At 34.8% G+C, this 23,319-nt stretch overlaps 2 protein-coding genes and 1 long non-coding RNA gene across 3 annotated transcripts; 2 read left to right on the top strand and 1 right to left on the bottom strand.

The window, feature by feature from the left end:
- Positions 1–929: 929 nt before the first annotated feature.
- LOC117781051 (putative odorant-binding protein A5) lies at positions 930–1,747 on the top strand. Its single transcript, XM_034617771.1, has 2 exons — positions 930–1,064; positions 1,125–1,747. The coding sequence occupies exons 1-2, from the start codon at positions 954–956 to the stop codon at positions 1,608–1,610; spliced, it is 597 nt and encodes a 198-aa protein (XP_034473662.1). The 5' UTR covers positions 930–953; the 3' UTR covers positions 1,611–1,747.
- A 15,223-nt stretch (positions 1,748–16,970) lies between these two features.
- Positions 16,971–17,489, bottom strand: LOC117781052. The gene is made up of 2 exons (XR_004617138.1): positions 17,232–17,489; positions 16,971–17,146 (listed from the first exon to the last, which is right to left on the bottom strand). It is a non-coding gene; the product is annotated as an uncharacterized LOC117781052 (long non-coding RNA).
- A 777-nt stretch (positions 17,490–18,266) lies between these two features.
- Positions 18,267–19,090, top strand: LOC117780187 (dynein light chain 1, cytoplasmic). Its single transcript, XM_034616616.1, has 2 exons — positions 18,267–18,414; positions 18,473–19,090. Exon 2 carries the CDS (start codon positions 18,509–18,511, stop codon positions 18,776–18,778), a length of 270 nt encoding a protein of 89 aa, XP_034472507.1. The 5' UTR covers positions 18,267–18,414; positions 18,473–18,508; the 3' UTR covers positions 18,779–19,090.
- Positions 19,091–23,319: the final 4,229 nt, after the last annotated feature.

The raw sequence follows: 23,319 nt of genomic DNA, 5'->3' as shown, positions 1-23,319 counted from the left end.
ATCCTTCAGGCATCTCGACTGCATTTGTGTTGCTAATGTGCGCACATTAGACGCACATGTTGCCACAAGTTGAAGCTCGACGTTGCCAGCTTTGAGGCGCAACAACTCTTTCGTCTTCTACTGACTTTAGCGCTGTTTTATTTCATTTTTGTTGTTGCCTCCTGCTGTGGAAATCTCAAAAAAACTCACATAGTTTTGCAAATTCTGTACATCACTTGTCTTTTATAATTTGCCATGGAAATGAGAGTCAGTAAACAGGGTTCCCTTAATTAAGTTATGCTGTGAAAATTAATCTGGAATTAAAAATAAAATATAATTCAAACTGGAACTGAAACTTTGTAGCAATGTTCAATTAACTTGAAAACGAAATTTTTCAAATGGATCAACTACAACGCGTATTTAAAGACTAAGAATCAATACAATCAATCACCAATTAATCAATGGAAAAGCAAATGCTTATGGTGATAGATATATTAATAATTTAAAGGAATGAATAAATTTCCATAAATTTGTTTCACCTTTTATGAAATATAACTCACCTAGTTATTATGTGTAAATGTCGATAGTCTAACAGGTGAGATAAATGAAATTATATATGTTACATTGTAAGCGCAGACAATTGAGATAATTTGAGTATATTCTAATATCAAACAGTTTATAGTAATTGTATGACAACTGAAAAGACTAGTTCATTTTGAATTGTGGAGCAACAAAAGCTGCTCAAATTATAGAAATTGCTCGAGCATTTAAATATATCTGTAAATATTTGCACGACTTGCACAAATGACTGCAAATTGCTGTGTCGCAATTTGCTTAATTATATTTGCGTTGACAATTTGAGTCGGTGATTAGTTGTAAACAATATCGATTGAGGGAGCTATAAAAAGCTGACCGTTTCTAGCCGTAAGTTCAAAAGCTATCCAATGAATTTCCACTACGGTTTCTTCCTATGCATGTTGTGTCTGACACGGGCCGAGCACGACGAGCTGAATGTGAGGCGCATTATGAAGGAAATGGAAGTAATACCCGATGTGATCAAGGAGCCGCCCAAGGAGCTCTTAAAGGTTTGCCTAAACCTCTTATCCACCACTAAACTTAACCAATAAATTGCATATTTATTTCAGATGCGATTTGAGAATGATCTGGAAATAGTCGAGGGAAAAGTTTATACGCCAGCCGAGTTGAAATTTCAGCCGAAACTCGAATGGAATGCGGATGCCCAATCGTATTATACCATTGTAATGCTAAGTCCCGATGCTCCAAGTCGTGAGAATCCCATGTATCGCTCCTGGCTCCATTGGCTGGTCGTCAACGTGCCCGGCAAAGATGTGGCCAAGGGTCAACTTATTTCCGAATACTATGGTCCCTTGCCGCTTAAAGACAGCGGCCTTTGTCGCTATGTCGCTCTCGTGTATCAGCAATCGGATAAATTGAATTTTGAGGAAAAGCAAATGGATCTGAAAAGTGCCGAAGATCATAGCAATTTCGATGTGCAGAAATTTACGCAGAAATACGTTATGAACGATCCACTGGCTGGCAATGTTTTCCAATCCAAATGGGATGATTCTGTGCCGGAACTCATGAAAATGTTGTACGACGTGAGTGAGTGAAGGGAACGACAGTGATGAGGCTCTAACATGAATAATTTCTTAAAGTTTTGGTTATGGGTTCCTATAAATATAGCTTATAAATATTCAACTTTTCATTTACTTGAATTTTAATTAATCATATATTAAAAAAATTATTTTAAAAAACTGATAAATATGTGTATATTTAAATAAAATCTTAAAGATTAAATTTAATTTAAAGCATTGCTGATAAAAAATAACTCACAAGTTATTTTGTCAAGGGAATAAAAATCATTTAAATGCATTAAATATGTAGCTTAAATAAAATTTGTGAGATTAGACAAAATCACTTTGAAACGTAAACTTATCTCTTAATTTAATACCAACTACCAACTACCAATTGTGAGAGTCTCTAAGGAAGTCTTTGAGTTAAGTAGTATCCTTTTGAACAAGTAGAAAGCATGTCGAAAAATAAACTTTACAAAATGCAGACGTCTAATCGAAATTTAACTAACTTTTACAATACCACAAACCCAACCCAGTATCAGGCAACAACATTGATTGACTTGCTACATTTTCAAAGTACAACTGTGCCAGCTATCGCTTTACACTTGCAGAAAAGTCACTTAAACTTTGCAATCTAGATAAGAGGTAATGCTAGATTTCCATTTATATTTCCTCTAAAACCCAAAACCCTCCCCCAGTTCCGATTCCAGTTCGTAACAAGTGTTAAAGGTGCAACGGCAACGCGACTCTGTGAAATGCGAGTGTTGTCAAGTGTTGCCAAGTCAACTTACTGAAAGAAAAGGGATGGGGAAGTGGGAGAAGGAAACTGGGAACTGGGGACCCACTTGAATAGTAACTAAACGCAGAGGGCACAAAGCGTTTTGTGGCAAACGGCAAATAACCTTAAGGTTAAGATTACAAGGTAATTTGATTCAATTCCACTGATAGGCGTGCCAAAAGCAACAGCAACAGCAACAACAACATCAAAACAAGATGCCAAAGCTTGAACTGATGCTGCAGGCAGCTTTGGGCCAATTTCAATGGCAATTTCCCAGTTCCACAGTTTCCCAGTTCTAGAGATGACAATGTCAAGATAGCAATTGTTGCCAGCAGCCAAAAAAAAAAAAAGACCTATTTATTTTTGTATATTTTCTTCGTTCTTTTTTATCAGTTTGTGTATAAATTTGCTTTTATTTTGACATATTTAGTGGCATCTTACTACGCCTGGACGATAAAGCCAATAAGGCAGCTCATGTGATGCTCACAAGCTGTTAGTCCATTAAAACGCAATATAAACACATATAAGTAAGTGAAAGTGGTTGCAGTTTCAATTGTGGACTGGAGTGAAATGGGATGCGGAGAGGATAGAGAAGTCTTTAGGCAACCCTTGAGTGAAAGAACATAAATTTAAATATGGTATGAAATGTTGTCTGGCTTTACAGCATGATGAAGTGTTAATTAAAATAAGTATTAAGTATTAGGCATTAGAGTTGGTCTTTCTAATCTTATACCAGATCAAGCTTAGCTTAAACTCTTCGATATTAAGCAAACATATTTTATTTATTTATTTATTAATATAAATATGTCTCAGGATACAGGGCACAAGATATCATTTGACCTATCAACCTCTAGTAATACCTTTTCTAATATATAATTATTTAATTTTTCTTTAACCAATTTTCAACTGCTTGTATTCGCAGTCACATGCGACTAGCTTACTAATTTCACGCTGGCCTGGTCACACTTTTCGTACATTTTTCCAGCACTCGTCGCACAGGGCGTATGAGTAATCTGCCCCAGCTCTGTCACAAATCCCAAAGCGCCAACACTCAGCTCTAGTTGAAGCTATGGCTCCAAGGCTCTCAAGGCCTGTGGCTCAACTTGCTATGGAGAAAAGTTTAGCAAGTTTCTTCTTATTATTTATCCCATGTGACAAATTTGCTGCAGCAGATTTTTGCCTCGCATAATAAATTATGCGTCGCAGAGCAAAAAAGAAACCATCAAAGATGTTGGCGTTACAAAAGCACAAAGATTATTAAATGCTCTAACAAATACTAGTTCTTATCACAAGTAGAAAATAAAACAAGCATTTAAAAGAATAACACTGCTTGAAATTGTTTAAAAATATAAACCATAAATCTATAAAATTGTCAGAATAAAAAAATACTTTAAGGCTTTTCTAATGCTAATTTAAGTGTCATGTTGTAACAATTTCAATTTGGAATGTAACATTGTTGCTGACCTAATCTAAATACCCTGAGTAAGTGCATGAGAAAAGAAAAGTTTCCGCGTTGGATAAAGTTTTTTGCACGTTTTAATTTAATAATCGACGACGAGTCGTTAAGTTGCCGCAAAGTTTGAACTTCCTTCGGGCCAAAACTTGATAGTTGTGCTGCATTTACATTTTACTTAATAGCCAACTGATGAGTAGGCTTTTAATTGCTTAAGCGACGGCCAAGATAAAAAGAGAGAGATGGCATCTGAATAAATAAATAGACAGCACACTTGTTGCATTTGAATTATTTATTGTTTTGTTGGATTTGCTCGAATCAATGACTGTGACACTTGCGTTGCCATTCAATATGCGAAACTTGCACTTGCACATATTGAATAACATTTCAAATGCATGCCTGACAAACACGAGCAAATGACAGGATGGCAGAGGACACCAGTAGTTGGACGAGTATGTGACCACACACACACACACACACACAGCCGCACACTTACATACATAGACTGCTGCTGACGTTGTCGTTTCTGTCACACAGTTAAAATGTGATAAATTCCATTAAATGACAGACGCACACAAGCATACAAACTGAATTCCATTTTGTGGGCTCAAATCAAAATCTACCAGACCCACGAACACACACCCACACACACACACCCTATACACCCGCACAAATACTAAACATCAACTTGAAAGTTCATGCTCCACATTGAAAGCCAAACTGCCACCGACAGACGACATTTGTACGCATCGCATATTGAAATTGTAATTTGATTTCTGTCTTTTGCCACCAACCGAAACAACAGCGAGAACGACAACTCTTCAACTGTCCAACTGTCTCTCCCTCTCTCTTTCTATCTTTCTAGCTTTATCTCTCATTCTGCATCTGTCAGTCAGATTGCAACCTATTATAACCCGCAATTGCAATTAATCAACTCTAATTAAAAGAAAAGATCAATAGCTGTTGATTAGTATAACATAACATTTTAAGTGACGCGATTTAGCATTTACTGCTATTGTTAACAGTTGCTGTTGCTAATCTTTAACATAGGAAGATCAAGGTTTTAGATCAAATTAATTATTTTCATATTTAAAATAGCTTTCAGTTTAATTTTTGTGATTTTAATTTGAGTTTCATTATGGCGTTCATGAGTTTTTAAAACTCCATTTTCTTTCTGTAACCTCTTCGAATTTCTTATGAGCTAAGCAGTTGAATTAGTTTTTAACTTCAATTTAATAGCAGCTGATATACTTCACTATGCTTTTTAATCTGATTTTTTTTTAATTTCTTGGTCAAAAAGCTTTTTCTGAATGTATTTTTTATTTACATAACATTTTTACAGCTTACAGTAGCTTTTAAGCCTTACAGCTGCTGTATACTAGATTTGTTACATTTTTTAAGGCTTCGTCTAACGTGTAATAAAAGATTTCAAAGGCATTATTTAATATATTTCATTTTACATTCTCATAAAACTCGAATACAGTCTCTCTAACTCCTTTGTGAATCTGACAACAGACAAGGCCTCGCGGCGCACTTAAATCATTATTTAATTTTAATTTTAAATGCACTTTTTTCTGTCTTTTAGCAGTGAGTGCGTTGCGCGTACAACGAGACAAAGAACTGGGCAAATAAATAAAATAAAATGGCAAACTCATTACATGGCAAGTGGCGAATGGACGCCAAGTGGCAGCGTCACGGCAACAAGTCCTGCAACGAGATCGACGTTGCACGCCGGCAACAATGCAACACACACACTCACACACAGCCATACAACAACAACAAAAAATTGGAAAAAAAATGGACAACAATGCGCCGCTCAAAAGGCACAATGGTGGCTCAACACACGACTACCTAGGGCTGCCCCATTTTGCGTCCTGCCGCCTCTCAGCTGCCTCATCTTTGCTTCCTGTTGCTGCTGCTGCTCGGTTGGTTGCATTGTTCGGTGGCAGTGGCCAAACGCCAGCAGCGATGGCAGCGTCGACTCCATTGGGGCATTGATGCCAGGTGACAGACGGGAAAAGCTGCCAGCCAAGTGTACGAGTATGGGTGTGTGGAGTATACAATTTTCCGACCGCAACCAGGCATGTTTTCAAGCTAATTGCTCGCTATTTACATTTTAAATTGAAATACTTAAAGTGTCCGTTTACTACAATTTTAAATATAAATTAGCCTAACTTTAAATTCCTTTATGCTTAAATTTAAATGCCATTTATTTATTTTTTAAATTTAAATAATAAACTGGATAAAATGAAGTCTTGCCTAGTATTTAAGATTATTGTATTCAAATAGCAACAGCTGCTACTTAACTTAGTCAATGTTAATAACATACTCTGTAAGTCAACATCGAATTTACATTTGCTGCTTTTGTAAACAGACAAGAGAGAGAGAGACAGAGAGTATTTCTACTATTTAACAGGGTTAGCATAGCATTTTCATTCTAAATGAGATTTAGATCAAATACAAATTGAATACTAATTTACATAAATTCGAATATCATGAAATACAAATAAACTAATTTCAGTAAATGTAATAAGTAAGATAAACTCACACAAACATATTCTGATACTGTTAACTTAAAAGAGCGAACTTAATTTATTCTTCTTTAACATAGTTATATATTTAAAAAATATCGGCATAATATAAATACCAGTCAGCAGTCACAAAGAAATGAATATAAATAAATTAACATTGTGGTTAATATTAGTTAAAGCGTATATATTAAACTCTTTAGAATTTAGCTGTCAGTTGACAAAAGTTCAATTTTTCCATAGTTTGAATAAAATTCAGCCATACATCATGTACAAGCCTTAAAAATATGCCTCTGTCAGAATGATCTATGCGACTAATCACATACGTATCACCGAAAAATAGAAAGGGAAAAGCTGACAAAAAAGTAAAGAAAAGTAAAAGTGACTTGCATATGGCAAATATATATTTATAGAATATTGAAAAAACAACAACGGAAAACAGGAAAAGGAAAAACTGAAAGAAAAAAACGGAACGAAGAGTGTAAAAAATGTGCAAACATTAAAAAGATTTAAGTAAATTTGTCTTGCTGCGTGTGCCATCAATAACTTTGGCAGCATATTTGACTTCTGGGGCTGTTACGATAGACGTATATATATACACATACATATATATTTTTGCAGCATCTCTCCCTCTTTTGAACTGGCAGCTTATTACATTGTGGAGGGATTTTGTTTTTGGGGAGTATTTTCAGCTGGACGCATAAATCCAAAAAGTCAATGCAAGCCTTTTTAAAAATGTTTGGTCTAGTCGCCTGCCAACCAGTCAAACCAGCTGCTGCTCCACTTCAGCCACTTCACTCAACCCAGTCTCTTAACCACCCAATCCACTCAACCACCCAGCACACAGTGTGCCAGCTATCTGGCTAATGTTTGCTCTTGGCATAGCATTACAAACATTAGCTTTTGGCTGCTGCCATGCCATGCAAATATAGCCCGCAACTTCTCTTCCTCTCACTCTCTCAAATTACCCGAAAAAGTATGCTACAATTTCTGAATAGAGGGCGAGACGCTCTAGCTAATTTTGTGTTTCCTTCTCTTACACTTTATCCCATGTAATTTTAAAATCGATAAGCAACAGAGTTTTCTTTGCCATTTCCCTCACTCTCCCCCAATTTTTCCCTTTGCCATTTTGTTTTGCCATATTTTTGCATGAATATCACGAACTTGTTGTCAAAAATTTCTACCTTATCGACTTTAGGCCATGGAATCGGTTGGAATCGCGGCGACCACTCCGAACATTTCCACAATAGGTGTGTGTGTGCGTGTGTGTGTGTGTGTATGTGTGGGCGTTTTGTTGCGGTAAAAACAATTTCCAAAGTTGTCAATAAAAAGTAACTGCTCGAATTTTGGCTGTCGAACGGCAGCGAAAAGTAAGAGGTGGGCAAAGGGAGGATGTCAAATTCTTATGCACGGTTAATGTTAGCCATTTTCTTTGCCTTGCTTGTCAAATGCAGCCCACAACGACAACAACAACAAGAAGAACCACAACAAGCTCAAATCCAATAACAAAGGATTGACGTATTTCAAGTGGCCCACAAATGACAGCGCATTTCGTATGCATGAGAATTGTTAGCCTCGATTCTCGTATTTTTGATTACACAATATATAGGTCACATTTGTAGCTGAGAAATGAAATTTTCAAATTTTTTTGAAATATTGCCATACTATATAAAATAAATCGAATATTTTATCTAAGATCCTTTTACTGACAAGTTTGCATTCACTATGAAAACATTTTGAAATTTATTCCAAGAAGGTTTCCGCTTTCAGGAATCATCAAATGGGCTAAACTGAATTTGTTTGAACTAAATTGTTGTTTAAGTTAATTACATATTCGTGGCTTTTCATTAGTTTTCATATTTATTTAATAATTATAATTAATTTAGAATTTGAAAAATATATAGATAACTTTTTATTACTTATCTTAGGCTTTTATTTCTTTTAATACTTCATCTATTTTTAATTTAATTCAAACATAGAAACAACAGCTAGTAAACTCTATATACCTGTAAAATACATCTGTAGTTCTCAGACAAACTTAAAATTTTAGCATAATAAATTAAGCTCCTTTCATGTCTTTAAAGTTTAAACCCATAAGCTTTAGGCACCCCGAAAAGAAAACTCAAAAAGGGCATTACAAAGTCAAAAATAAAAATGTTTTGTGGGGAATCCCCTCCACGCATACCGAGTATTTGCGACTTAATCAACAAAAGTACTAATTGCATAGAAGACTCGCTGACATTGATGTCTGTTTTGTCTGCCTGTTGATGTGTCCGTCTGTTTGTCTGTCTCGCTGGCACATTCACCTCCATTGCCACTTCCTAGTCACTCCATAGTCACTTCCATATCCCAATTTCATTTGCGCTTATATGCAATGGCAATAGCAATGTCATTACCTTTACCTTTGGGCCCTGACGCTAAGCTGTCTGCATGCGTAGGGGGAAACTCCCTCTCCCTCTCGCTCTTCCTCTCTTCCCCTCTGACTCTGCTCGGTCCCTTTCTGTCACATTGCCTCTGGGCCAGTCGACGCACAACTTCATTAACGCAAAGTAAACACACGCATGCAGTTGTTGCTGCCAGCAAAGTGTTTGATGTTGTTCGAGTTGTTGTTGTTGTTGTTGCTGTTGCCAGTTTAAAGTTACATTTTCGAAATTTTCAGTCAGGAGGGAAGGGGGAACAAAAGTGCAGACAAGCTCATCTTAACTGTATTTGTTGATTCACTTAGACGTGCTTTAAAGTAGAGCATAGAAATTAAATTGCGCATACGCCGTGTGGAAAGATCTTTGGCATCTTTTAAATGCATGCAAATTAACATGATTTAAATAATTAAATATAATTTGATGTGCTTTGCGGTTATGCCGTTGTTATTGTTGTCATTGTTCTTGCTGTTGTTGGCATTGTTGTTGTTGCTGTCGGCACGTTTATGAGACTCCGCGAGAGTCCATTAACAAAACATAACGATGTGTCATGTGACTCATAACAGGCACAAAAAGCGACACACACGCACACACTTCTACACACGCATAGAGAACAGGCAACCGCAAAAAGCGGCGCTTGCTGCGCATTTTCCTTTTTTCTTTCAAATTTATGAGTTGTCGACTGTCTAGATGTGTGTGTGTGTGTGATCTGTGTGAGTATTGGTGTGTGGCTTCTAACAAGCCTAACGAACTGCCAAATTACGCGAAATAGCATTAAAAATTTAAATTTTGTTCGTGCTTCGTCAAAAGCGTAAGCGCCCCAAAAAGTAGGCAACAAAAATACGCACAAAGCTTCAGTCTAAATGGCCATTCAAATTTGTTGGTGCCGTTGTTGTTGTTGTTTCTTGTTGTTATTGTTGCTCCGCCCGAAATAAATCACTTATCAAATGGCAGACAAAGTGCTGTTAAATAACGCTCATAATAAACAAATATATGTATAATAAACGTATGTATGTATATGGCTTACAGGTACTAACTGCATTTGGAATAGAAGCAAGCAAAAAAGGGGGAAGAGTCAGTCAAAACAATTATTGCTGATCAAGAGTATATAGAACAAATAGTTCACTGTTTAAAATATCAGCAAATATTGTATTAGATTATTAGAAACTTAAATTAGACCTAGAAAATTCAAGTAGATTTTTAAAATGAAATTATTTAAAATTTATAAATAATTAAAGTGATATTTTTTAGCTATAAGAAATTTCAACATATCTTAGAAAAAATCCTTAGTCAAAACAAAAATATTTCTGATTAATGACGGCATTAACAAATAATTGTACGTTTAAATAGTTACAAATTTAAAAGAGAAAGTACAAAGAAGAGTTGTGTGTAACTAAAAGATTATTGTAGCAAATAAATCAAATTTGAAGCAAAACAGAAATTTAATTAAATAAAATTTTACATTGGCCTTGTCAGCTTATTGGTAAATAAATTAATCCTATAGAGAATGGCATACTATTTATAACGGGCATTTCATAAAATTGAAGATTTTAAAGACTTGAGTTGTATGTTGTACTTGCAGTAAAAAGTGCCCATATGACAAGAGTCAATTTTGAAATGAAAAATAGCTTTACAACCGCATGTTAAGTCCTGCCTACTCTATCTTGCTCTTACACACACACACACACTTGCGCTCTCTCGCTTTCTTTCTTTCTCTCCTGGAGCAGTGTTTATCGTCAGGGCGTAGGCAACATACAATTGTACAATATTTCCGGTAAGGTAATAAATAAATTGCATACGTAATTAAAATCGACGACTGTGCAGGCCTCGGACTTCGAGACAGGTTCTCGGCAATTGTAACAGCAATTACAGCAACAACAAAAGAATTGCAAGAATAAGAAGATGGAGGAGAGAAAGAGAGAAAGAAGAGGACGAAACAAAAGTTTTCTGACTTGACTTGTGCTTCCTTTTAACGTCAACCAGTTGCCAGTTGCTGTTGTTGGCAGTTTTTTTGTTTTTGTTGCTGTTGTTGCTGTTGTTTTTTCCTACTTACTACAAGTTGCATGTGAAACATGAATGTGGTTTGTCGTCGAGTGCGGAGAAACAGAAAAAGAGGCAGTTTTGAGAAGGTAAGCACTGTTAACTTGCCTGCTTGTCTGCTGTTTGTTTTTAATTTTATATCATGGGTTGTCTCTGGAGTCCGCCTCGCTTGTTGAGCCATTTGCATGACAAAAGCTCAACAGGAGCTGCCCACTGTAGTGGAGTGTCTTTACGTCTAGGAAACACCTTTTGATTGTTCCCAGTTCCCTTTTCCTTCTTCCATTGTTTGCCACAAGTCACGCAATTCGTGTTTGAAACAAGAACCTTTCATGCTCATAACTAGCCCATAACTTCATTTTTCACAACTTGAGAAACAACAACAACACAAAAACATCCATTGTTCGCCCTTTGTTGTTAATTCATTTGAAGTTAGGTTTTTAGCCAAAGTCTTGTGATTGGAGAGAAAATACGACAGAGTCACATTAAATAAAAGAAATTATTTATACAGTGGCATTTTATAATTATGAATATTATATTTACAACTGAAAAATTACGATTATTAATTTGCATTGTAAATGTTTTTAAGCTAGAGTTTTTAATTTCGTTCTTTTTAAAAGACAATGTTTAACCTATAACGATGAATTACAAGCGGTAACAGCGAGCAAAGAGTTTACAATTTTCTGATTGATAACAGACAATATAGTATATATGATATCACAGAAAAAGGTACAAAAACGAAACAAATTTCATAATCATTGCTTAATTCTTTTTCAGGTGACATCCTTACACGCAGCTGTAAAATAACTTTTTTTTGTAACAGCTTTAAAGTCAAGAAATTATGAAAGGCATAAATGTTGTCGTCGACGTTGTTGCTGCTGCTGTTGCTGATGTTGTTGCTGTCATGCGAGCCATTAAAAAATCAAAACAAGTTAACAGCAACCAGCAAGTAGCAGGCGAGCCGGAAGCCGGAAGTGAGAACAGGGCGCTGCCGCAAGTTTGCGGTGGCGACCGCGTGCGGCGTGTGCAGGAAGTGAACACATCGCAACGGCAACGGCAACAACAACAACAGAAGCCACAGCAGCAACAGCAACAGCAACAACATTTGAGACGACAGTCCAAGCAGCCATTGCTGTTGTTGTTGAAATTGTTATATTGCTGCTGTAGTTGTTGTGATAGTTGCCTCATGTTCTGTGTGGCGCTGAAGCGAGCAGCTCGCGATAAAGTTGCCAACACGTTAACAAGTTACAGATGTATATGTGTGTGTGTGTGTGTGTATGCCCATGTAGTCCAATGTCAGAGCTGTTAGCCGACCTGTTGTTGGGACCTTAACAAACGAGGGTCATTTGCAACGGCCTCGCCACCTAACCGCCTCACACCCTCCTCCCCTTTGTGAGCCACCGTTTGCTGCCCCTGGCAACAACTAATCGACAACATTTTTGGTAACAATTCAAGGCTCAAACTTGAATCATTTTATGGAGCCACCATTTTAACGGACAACCAAGCGACAGCCCTCTGGCCAATACTGCAACAACACTGTATCTGTCTCTCTCTCTCTTTCTTCATCTGTCTGTCTTTATCGCTCTCACTCTCTCACAGCAGCGCTTTTGGCATTATAATGCCATTAACTTTGTCAGAATTTAGCGCTGCAAATTTTCGCTACGACTATTTATGCATAATGAGCTCAGAACCACATCCACACACACACACACACACACACCCACCAAAATATATGTATAAGTGTACAAGCACAACATACACTTGCAACTGGCAGGACTGCAGTTGATTACCCAATACACATTTCGATTGAAACTCGGTAAAAGAAAATTCTTCAATGTTAAGGATTTATTTTCAATTGAGATTCCTCTGTGAATTTATTGAGACTTACTATATACAAACAGTCCAATCATTCTTACAATAAATTAGCATTGTCTTAAAATTAAAAATCTAAACGAAAAAAGTTTTCAAAACTGATTCAAAACTATACAAATTTCAACTCCAATCAAATAAAATATTTTGCATAAAGATAGTATTTAGTTATTCCTATTGCTGCAAATAAAAGCAGATTATAATTTTTGAAGTTTGGAGAGCTAAAGAATATTATAAGAGTATTAAATTGGTTATGCTTGATTTTCACTAGATACAGCGTCAATTTTCGAAAATTAGACTGTGCTGTTTACTATTTAAAGACATTTTTTTAGAGAGTTGACCACCATTTAACCAACGTTGACATCAAAGTGTATAGCCTATTGGGATGAAATTGACTATAATTATTAATAATAATTATAAGAAAACGTACGATTAAAATTGTATCCAGATCACCAAACAAGTCCTGTTTATTACCAGAAGTTTTTATTTTTTAAATTAGCATTTTTTTTCATTTTTCTTAAAAATTTTTTATTTGTTAATTTTGCATTAATTATTAATAATATTTGTTTACTGTGTTATTTGGATAACCAAATGAGGTTGTTTATGACAGCGGCAGCAACAGCACCCACTGGGTAACTAACAGAATCTGATGTTGGAGTTGGAGTTGGTGCTGTTGCTGGTTCTAGTTCTGGATGTGGCACTGACAGTGTCACTGCTTCTATGCCACTGCCATTGCCACACAGCCAGTTGCCACACAGCCAGTGGCAGCGACGACAGCAAGTGGCAGTACCGAGTACTCGTATTTGGCAGTCATAGATGTCAACTACTCGTAAGCTAGCCGGTCATAATACCGCTAAATATGTATGTGTGTGTGTGTGTGTGTGTGTGTGTGGGTGTAGTTGACTGTTGATGTAGCTTTTGTCTAGGGTTGCCATGGCAGGTGAAATTTCTTGGAAACACCGCACAACAGCAACCTCATTGTGGCAATTGGGTAGTCAAGTCTCGAGACAAAGTTGGCTCATGACTTGCACTGCAATTGACTCTGCATATATGTGTGAGTGTGTGTGTGGGTGTGTATGTGTATGTGTATGTGTATATGTGAGTACTGTACATGCTTGCGTTTATTTGCAGTGTGCTTGACTTTGCTCTCGTCAGCGAAAAATTTGTATTATTTGGCTTGGCTTTTTCGGGTTTCTCTTTCTCTCTACGCTTTCCTTCTCTTTCTGCTTGAATTTATGACACCGCACACAGAATTTTGCATATTTGCACTGCGCAAATTAATTTCGCTTGTTGTATTTGTGTTCTGCGGTATGGCAACGCCCTTTCCAGTTGTAAGTAGATCAAGAGTGTGTATGTTATGTTCATAAACGCGTTTGGTTAATTAAAAATTTCATCAAATTATTTGAATTTTCTCATGCGGACTCCAAGCACTATTTACAGATTGTATCATGAAAAGTACGTACTGAAAATTAAACAAAGTTTCAATTATAACTTGTACAATAACAATGTTGGCAACTCTACCATAAATTACATTTTTCGTTTATAGCTATGTATATATGTATATCACTTATTCCTAGTTTAGGACACGTAATGCCGTTAAGGCCTGTCAAAAATTATGTCAAAATTAAGAAATATTTTGACTTGAAAGTTGCTAGGTCAGAGGCTTGAACAACTTCGAACTGTCATAACTTTGGCAAAACTGTACCGATTTTCAAGCGGAATGTCATTTTGATCATGGTTTGGCCTCTATATTCATTCTGTATTCAAATCTTGTTTATTAAAAAAATTTAATTTTTTTTTTGACCAAGACTCGATTTTGATGCTAAGGGTCCCCCCTTTGAAATTTCGAAAATTTTAAATTTTAAATCTCAAATTTTCACTTTTAATCAACTCCTTACATCTTAATTAGTATAAAACAACGCTTTAAACTTGATTCTGAGTCCTTTAATTTTCTTGTAAAAAATCATGTCAAAATTAAGAAATATTTTGACTTGTAAAGTTGCTAGGTCAGAGGCTTCAGCAACTTCGAACTGTCATAACTTTGCCAAAACCCAACCGGATTTAAAGCGGAATGTCATTTTAGTAATGGTTTGGCCTCTATATTCATTCTGTATTCAAATTTTTGTATTTAGAAAATTTTATTATTATTCGACTATCGAAGCCGTGGTTCTATGTTGATGGTAAGGGTCCCTCTTTGAAATTTCGAAAACTCAAAATTTTAAATCTCAAGTTTTTACTTTTAATCAACTGCTTATATCCTAGTTAGTATAAAACAACACTTTTAACTTGATTCTAAAACCTTTCATTTTCTTGTAAAAATTCCTGTCAAAATTAAGAAATATTTTGACTTGTAAAAATGTTCTATGTTAATTAAATTTACTTGCAGTTTTCTACATCATTAATAGATCGACATGTTTGTAATTTGTGTACTACTCGACTCAATTTGACTATAAATTTTACCAATACATTTAGTTTAAGTAGCACTCGAAACTGACAAAAACAAAACAGACAACAAAAACTGTAATAAATCAAGTAAAAATATAATAAATGTTTATAAAGTTAAGAGTCACGTTTTTTAGATTTAAAATTAACAGTCAAGTGCTTTCAAAAAGTCCATTTTGCTGTTTATTGTATCCGTCGAGAGGCAAAAGGTCAACTCCCTCCCTTAGCTCTCTTTCTCTTCCCTTCTAAATCTCTCTTTCTCATTCTCTTGAATCGCTGGCACCTCAAACCATTAAAAAATCCAGTCGGCTTAAATTTTGTAACTTTAAGGAATCCTACTGAAAAATTAACTTTTGTAGAATTTAGGGATGCGAGCGTATCTCATCAAAAATATATATTTAAAATATTTGTTTGTGAGGCAACAACAAAATAAAGAAATTTTCCGAAAGAATGTTTTAAAAAGAAAAATTGCAATGGCACTATCTACATCAAATACAATCGAGGATGTAGCTAATCAGCTTATAGAGCCTGCATAGTTCAAGAAATTCTTTAAATCATTCAAGCGTGCTTAAATTCAACTTATCAACAGGAAAATTTAGCAAAGAACTCTGTTTTCAGCTAACTTTTAATACTTTTAATGCGATTATCAATTTATAGATTGTATTTTATGTTTAAGATATTTATATTTAAGTCCCTTTCTATAACGACGACGTGACACGAAGCAAAGCACTTCATGCTGCCATCTTCAGTCTTATAAATATATGCGCTTTGGGTGGTAATGGCGAAAGTTTGACATTTGCATTTGTCACAGTCAGTGGGAAAAGTTTTCAGCTTAAATTCCTGCATGCATTTCAACACGCAATTGGCATGTGACAGTCAAAATGTTTGCACAAGATAAGACACACATGCAGAGGGAGATAGAAAAAGAGAGCGTGTGTGTTAGAGAGAGAGAGAGAGAGAAGGAGACAACAATGAATAGGAAAAGGAATACGAATCGAATGTTTGATATATCAATTTGAAAAGTTTGACTTAGTTTTCTCACTCGAGCATTTCGATTAAAGTTTTCCATGCGGCAGATTAAAAACTTTTTGTTCCGAGCTTAAACTTTTTGTGTGCCAAAATATTTTGCATTCTCTGCATTATTCTCCTGGCAAACATCCTCAACATCCAATATGCATTTGGCTTTTTTTGGCATGCCTAAAATTTGTAGTATGCCAACTGTGCCATGAGCATGAAAACAAGAAGAAGCTGTGGATGAAGAAGCCACATCAAGTGAATATATTTAAATATAATTTGGTGTCAAATATTTAAATGTGCTCAAAATCGAACTAATTTGTATAAAATGTGAATTAAAAGTTTTTGAGAAACTGTATATTTAATATCTTTAATTTTAATAGTTACGGGGATAGACAAATTCGACTTAAGTTTGAAAAATAATTGAAATAGAAATAACAACTGTACATATGTGTGGATACATTAACAAAGCTACTTCAAAGTTATACACCAGATCATATAATATTAAGTCCAGTAAAAAATCTATGTAATATTGTTAAAATAAATTTAAACAGACTGGCGGACATATGTACGAATAGAAGAGAGAAGAAACAATACTGAAATATTTTGACTTTAATTGTCTAAATAAAGTTTCAGCTAACATTAACATAAAGTTGTCTTATTTTTATTTAAGAATAAGTTGCTGATAATAAGAGGACAAAGATAAAAAACTAATCTTAAGATATATAATTAAGTTACAGTTGTATACTTCCAATATACATTTGTTCCCTTTGTACAACACAGCTCTCCCCTATCGAACTGAGAATAAAACCGTAGAAATACAAGGGCAATTTATAAATGGATATAACAAGTATTCTAAATATTATATTAATTTTATTGTTATACCGTATGTACACACCTGTCAATAGGCTGGGTTGAACGTTGCGTGTGTTCCGTAAATTAGCTTTTCATTAAAAAACAAGCAAAATTTGTTCGCAATGTTGTTGGAATTGAAAAGGGGCTCGGTTCGTGTCCGTGTCCATGTCCATGTCCGTCTAAATAAAAAAGGGGACACAAATTAGTTGCATTACTTGATTAGAGAGTTGCACAATGCTATTATTAAAATTCAATTTCCTTTACGTGCACGGACGTGCAGCTCAGCTCGTTTACGGCATTTGCATGTCTAATCGAACTTAACAGCGTTTCCATTTGCATTCCTGATGTGATAAATGTGTCCGGCCGAAAACATACACAGTGAGCGAGAGAGCTAGACTCATGAATGAATTTCAACGGTAAGTGCAAATTCCGGCGTGCAATTTGTCGTGCGATTTTTATATGGCGTGCTAATTTTATACACTTTGAACTCCAATAAGATTCCGGTCCTTAATGTAATCGCCATCATCCAGTAATTTGAAGTTTTTCATAATTTCCATTTATTATGCTTTCAGTATCTGGAAATTCACGTTTTGAAATGCAAGCTTTAATATTAAGACCAAGTATCGTTTGCATTAAGAAACTATTAATCAATTTTCAACTACTTTTGCGGAGTTTGGATTTTTAGTTTACTTAACTAAATCAGTCATTTTGTTCAGTTGGCATATCGAAAATCGATTACAAATTTATGTTAAATTCGAGCCAATAAAATTCCAAAAAATAAAATTAATTCGCCTGCACTGTTGTTCATATATAGCTATGCCTATTTTCGATGGTCGATTTCTAGCAAATTTTGAGAAAATCTTAAGTCGGAAATCTGGCAATTTAGAATATATATATGTTATTAACTTTTTTAAAATTATGCACAAGTTAAAAAAATAAAACAATTTGACAACTCTGTGCTTTTGGTGAGTATCGATACTCTTTTAAATTACCATCTCAATTTGCGGCAAAAATTCATCACTATACCCTGTTTCTAATTGACTTTTGAGATAATTTTCTCATAGTAAAAAGAGCAAATTATATAAAAAAAAAGAGGAAATTTTAATTGTAAAGTTTGTTAATTTAAAAACTTACTTTCCCACCTGTAAAAGCTAAATTTTCCTTTTGAGCTTTGGCAACACTGCTCGCCTCTAACTACGTCAGTGTTGCCATATGTTTAATGTTGCAAAAGTGCAACCCTGCGGCAGCATTGATAAGTGCTTGTCACGCCGTAAATATACAACAAAATTCGAGAATTTTGGTAAGCCTGGAGCATATATTTCGGATTGGTTTGATCTAAGGTCGACTGATTTAACAGTCAAAATAAAACTAACACCAGAATACTTTTAGAAATTCGATATTTCGTTACGACAAAATTAACCCGGAATTCCACACAAGCTTCCATAATGTAAGCGCTTTAATCAGCTGACCGATAAAATAACTAATTGAATCTCGTCCGTATCCAGATCATTATTCAAAGTTATTAACAGTACAGAGGCAAGATGTCGGATCGCAAGGCAGTTATCAAAAATGCGGATATGAGCGAGGAGATGCAGCAGGATGCCGTCGATTGTGCTACTCAGGCATTGGAGAAATACAACATTGAAAAGGACATTGCCGCCTACATTAAAAAGGAATTCGACAAGAAATACAATCCCACTTGGCATTGCATTGTCGGTCGCAACTTTGGCTCATATGTGACTCACGAGACTCGCCATTTCATCTACTTCTATTTGGGGCAGGTGGCTATTTTGCTCTTCAAGAGCGGTTAAATTACATGCCACATTTTGAGTTATGGCACAAAACCACCAACATAGTTTCTGCATATTCGCACACTTTAACACACAAACAAGCACACACTCTGATTTGAAATGGCACCTTGTTGATACATATATATTCCATGTAATCTCCCACAACACATATTAGCAGATTGGAATGGCATAATACACTTAAATACACACAGACAGTAAAACCACAGTTTAATATTCTATATTACGATAGAGTTCCCACAAAATGCAATTCTAATCAACTAATAGAACAAACTACACACATTTCGATATGAATTAAATCAACTATACCAAACAGAAACCCATTGTTTCCATAAATTCCCGCAATGAATTTGGCCACATCAATGCTAAAAGCTTATAAACATGATTATCGTTAATTTTAGATATATTTACAGTTATAATTTGAAGATAATGTCAACGATTTTAAATTTAAGAAACTCATTACCAGTGTAGATACTTATTATATTTTCTGTGGAATTGTGCAATATTTGAAACACACTTGCAGAATATCAGACAAATGTTTTTAATGAGTATGTTGTAAGTGTGCCAGTCCTAGTTTTAAATTCATTTACATATGGAGGCATCGAATGAGTTAACTCGGCATTATAACCTACAAATTTTAATTACAAACATTTATACTTTGAGATTTTTGATTAAATCTCTTTATTCTCTGCTTTCTGCTTTATTGAGTTTCGAGCACATATAAAAGCAAGTTCTCTGTTATTCGTAATATTACTTTTAGAAGATTTAAGTTATATACGTTCGAGATAAGAAAATATTTCCATACAACATTCAACCTAACAGCGACTTGTATTTAAATAATATATTATAGAAGCTTGATCGTACTTGCTGTATAAATACATATTTCGTAAAGCAACGCATAAAAAATAAGCTGATAAGCCCAGTCGCAAAAATATGTACATAAATGTCTCTCGATAAGGTCGACGAGAATTCATAAACGCACTTCAACATTTAGTTTCGTTTTGTCAGCACAACGCACCAATTGTTAAAAAAGTCTTAAAATGTTGAAAATTTATTTAATACTCCTTGCACTTGGCAGTTTTACATTATCAGAGTCTGCTCGACTGACAGATAAGGAGAAACAGGAACTCTTACAAAATCCCAAAATGCTTGACAGGCTTATAGAGAACACCAAAGAAACAATAAAAATGGACAGAGATCAATTATTGAATCTACGACATGGTATAGCACAAAATAATAACAACAACGAGCTATCTGATAAGGCGAGAAAGTCGGCCCGAGCGTTGGATATTATTCATAATGCTCTGGAGAAGAAACACAAAGACTCATGGGAATTGGCGAAGCAAATCAGAAGACAGTTTCAGAACGAGTTCAAATCACAGAGCTGGCATTGCATCGTGGGTAAAAACTTAGCTTACGATTTACAAAATCATGAGGAAAATCGTATCTTTATTTCTGTAGGCGATATGGATATATTATTATTTAATTTGAGCGACAATGTTAAAATAAATGAAAATGATAAAACATCATAATACAAAACAAAAGAAATTCAAGGAAATAGAAATAAAGCTAGCTACAGTGAGTGATAAAATTGTTTATATTTCTGGAAAGTGAGTTCAAAATCTTGAATTTTTTATTTGAGATTATAGGATACCCTTTATTAAGTATCAGAAAATTTGTTGTTAAACTAAATAAAATGTAAAACTTGGAGCAAATATGTTTATAATCAGAAATACAGTTGATAGATAGTTGACTAATCTATATAAAATATTAAGTAATTTACGGACTTGAAGGGTATGTTATGGTCGCGCACTTTCGACCATAATGTGGCTAGTTATCTTTTACAGCAACTGGCACATCGCACATCGATCAAGTCCTTTGAGTTAATCCTTGTGTATCGAGCTGCATAAGGTAAACAATGCTGGCCATCTGATGCTGACAGTCTGTGTGTATTGTGTGTGTGTGTGTGTGTGTGTGTGTGTGGTGTCTGTGAGTTTACACCTGACAGTGGCAAATAAAAATGGCTTAATTAAGTTAATTAAAATATTGTTGCTGTTGCACGCGGTTCACATTTATGTGCTTTTATTATCTCGGCGAATGGCAATTTTCGGACAGCAGGACCTTTGGCCAAAAGGATGTTGCCAGGATGGAGGCCATAATTATGCCAGGGCACGTAGCCGGAGCCGTAGAGCGAATGACAATACTATTAATAAAGTTGCTTTACTCGAAATATGTATTTATTTATATAATTTTTTTCTTTTGTTCATTGTTGTTGTCAAATATGAAATCGTTTGCCTGTCGGCCAAACAGATGGACAAATTGTTGAGAATATCGTCATTTGAGCCGCTTTTACAGTTGAACGACTTTTGGCCTGGCCTTGTGTTGCCTTGCATTGTTGCTGCCTCGGATGAACTGACACAGCTGCAAGAATGTATTCAATTGGCTGACTGCTGTCCAGGATCTGATCCAGGCACAGACAGATTTTCATGCATATTTCATGTTGCGTTTAAATACAGTCGAAATGGCTCCATGCTTAACAAAATCCTTTGCGATAATAAAAATTTAAGTGCCACGTCGCAATCGCAATCAGGTTTATGGACATACGCTCTTTATTAATATTTTTACGTTTGTCAATTTATGGTAATTTTTTATGTTCTAACATTAAAAACAACAAAGGCCACACACACTCCAGTTGCAGGCAGGTAAATTGTTTAGTCTCCTTCTCCCATAATTCTGTATCATTCCTCGTCTCGACTCGTCTCGTTTTATCCGCTCAATTCTGTTCCGCTTTTGACCCCCAACTAAGCAACTTGTCTGTCCGTTCAGTTCCGTGGTGACTTTTGTCCAGCAGCTGTTTTGGCCACTTGGAGTTGCCTCTGACTTTTTGGAGCTGAATGGAGCGACTTTTGTTGAGTCTGCGCACTCGTTAAACTTTAACGCCGACGAGTGGAAAGCTACTAGCGAGTGCCAAGAGTCTCGCTTTTTTTTAAGTTTTGAAATATTTGGAACATATTTGCAGTTCTTTTTAAAAATAATGACATTGTTGTGAATTATCCACCATTCTGTCTTATCAAGTTTGAATATATCAATGTGAATTTTATCATTTATGGAACGTTATGGTCTTAAAGAAGAAAATATTCCAATAATATTATTCTAGGCAATTGGTTACAGCACAGTTTCCAATTGATTTGGATTTATTTTTGTTTACACGTTCTTTTTTTTTTATACTCGTATTGCTGAGGGTTTTTTTACGATATATTGATAAAAATTTAATCTTAATTTTGGAATTGGAATTGGAATTGGAAATTTGAAAGATAGGTTAAGATATTGAGCACAATTTTAAAATAAAATCAATTTCTATAAAATATTATATAATTTCAATATTGACTTGTTAATGGCGAGTCTATCGGCAATTTAAACTTTAAATGATTAAGCAGAAATATTTTTCATATTTGAATTTGTATTTAAAATTTACACTAACCTTTTTTGTAGTTTATCAAGTTTCTTATGACAAGGTTGAACAATTTTGATACCACACTGAATAATGAAAAAAACATTTTCGGTTGCTTTGAGCGGTTTCTGTTACGGGGTCAAACAAAATGGCAACTTTTATAAATTACAGACGACAGCAATGACCTCAATATTAAATTACACAACATGACTTGAATTTACACACACACGCAGCCACAAAAACGACGAAAAAAGAGGACAATTGCAAGTGCCATAGATACGAGCGTAATTGCATTTTACTTTGTTGCATTTGGTCAGGCAAAAAGCTAGAAAGCCAAAGTCAACCAACTAGGCAAACACACACACGCTCAGTCATATAAATATATATATATATATATATATATATACACTGAAAAAAAAGACCAAGTTCTAAAATCAAGAACATTCATCTTAAATATTTTGTTCTTAAAATAAGATTATTTTAAGACCAAATTACTAAAACTAAGATTAATAATCTAAAAAATCTTAAAATCTTAATATAAGAATAAAAATCTTAAATTGTTAGGAAAGTATAAATAGGTACTATTTCGTATCAAGCGAACGATGGCACCGTGGCGCTCTGGTTAGAGAGGCCGCTTCAGTTGTGAAGCAGTAGGCGGCGGTTCGAATCCCCCTCGTAACAAATTAAAATAACATTTATAAAATTATTAAAACAGAATAAAATAAAAATAAATCAAAATTTAAAAATAAAAAAAATATAAATATAAAAAATAATTTTCATTTATTTTATTTTTTTATTTTAATTTTAAGAACATTTATTCTTAAAATAAGAACTTGGTCTTATTTAAAATGTTCTTAAAATCAAGATGTGTTCTCTTAATTCAAGAATTTGATGTTCTCGACGCATTTTTTAGACCAAAAATCTTAGTTCCGAGACCAAAATCTTGATTTTAGAACATTTTTTTTATCAGTGTATATATATATATATATATATATATATGTATATGTACATACATACAGACATACGTATGTTCATATGTACACTTTTTGCAGTTATTATTATTCTTATTATTATTATAGCTATGTTTTTTGTT

Source organism: Drosophila innubila, assembly GCF_004354385.1.
Source record: "Drosophila innubila isolate TH190305 chromosome 2L unlocalized genomic scaffold, UK_Dinn_1.0 4_B_2L, whole genome shotgun sequence".
Taxonomy (NCBI): Eukaryota; Metazoa; Arthropoda; class Insecta; order Diptera; family Drosophilidae; genus Drosophila; species Drosophila innubila.
The sequence above is the reverse complement of the archived record's forward strand: the minus strand, read 5'-3'. Positions and strand labels throughout refer to the sequence as shown.